The sequence below is a fragment of the Prosopis cineraria genome, unplaced genomic scaffold (assembly GCF_029017545.1).
Source record: "Prosopis cineraria cultivar Desert tree isolate PC_DT_omini unplaced genomic scaffold, ASM2901754v1 PC1, whole genome shotgun sequence".
In the NCBI taxonomy this organism is placed as follows: Eukaryota; Viridiplantae; Streptophyta; class Magnoliopsida; order Fabales; family Fabaceae; genus Prosopis; species Prosopis cineraria.
The window spans coordinates 49,762,641-49,763,505 of NW_026555332.1; the positions used below are offsets into that span (position 1 = coordinate 49,762,641).

The 865-nt window shown below is 43.0% G+C and overlaps 1 protein-coding gene across 1 annotated transcript; it reads right to left on the bottom strand.

Annotated features, from left to right (window-relative positions):
• LOC129289102 (VQ motif-containing protein 17-like) lies at nucleotides 1-865 on the bottom strand. The gene has a single exon (XM_054926182.1). It carries the CDS (start codon nucleotides 630-632, stop codon nucleotides 144-146), a length of 489 nt encoding a protein of 162 aa, XP_054782157.1. The 5' UTR covers nucleotides 633-865; the 3' UTR covers nucleotides 1-143.

Genomic DNA, 865 nt, shown 5'->3' on the forward strand with positions numbered 1-865 from the left:
TGAATAAACAAATCTGTATATGATAATTCCTAGAAGACACAAGTACATATATGATGATCAAACCCAGAAGCTATCAACGTACAATAATATTGGAAGGGACAAAAAGGGGTCAAAACATGCAAATGTAATACACATGCGAGTGTCTAAGAAAAAAGAGCATCTTCAAACTCCTGGGCGTGACGATGAGCAGCATCCGAATTAGGGGAAAATGGGAAATTGCCGAACTCAGATATGAAGCCCTCCAACCCTCTCAGGTAGCCGCCGGAGCTGATCTCACTATTGTAAAACCCTTGTTCTTCTTTGATCAATCTCTCCGTCGACTGATCAAACCCCAGGAACCCATCTGTGAGCTCCATTTTCACAGGGTCCGCAACATCTCTTGATTCCGATACACGCGTTTCCTGCTTAGTCTTTCTGCTGTAGTTTTGGATAGCGGTTGGTTTTCCGGTTAGCCTCTGCACCAGTTTTCGGAAGTTGTGGACATCGGTCTGGATGATTTCCGGAGCAAATATGTGAATGATGCGAATTTTGGGCTTCATTTTGGATATGGTTTGGGAGTGTTTGTGCATCCCCAGGTGTCCTCCTCCGGCTCCATTAACAATACTCGTCTCACCTTTCACCCCGTTCTCCATTAAAAGCAGCAGAAGATTGATTTCAGCACTTGTTTGAACGAGAACAAGATATATAGAGGAAGCTGAGAAGAGAGGTAGGGATGCACTGTTCGGATCACAGAGAATAAGTAGAGATATTAAGAAAAGTGGGAATTAATCTGGAGAAAGGAAACAAGCTGTCTTCTAAGAGGAAGGATTATTAGATGAATCCTTAATTGAGTGACAAATGCAAGAGCAGGAGAGAAGACAGAGAT

Coding starts and splice junctions, on each gene's coding strand:
- LOC129289102 (XM_054926182.1), bottom strand. CDS start 632: ATGGAGAACGGGGTGAAAGGTGAGACGAGTATTGTTAATGGAGCCGGA.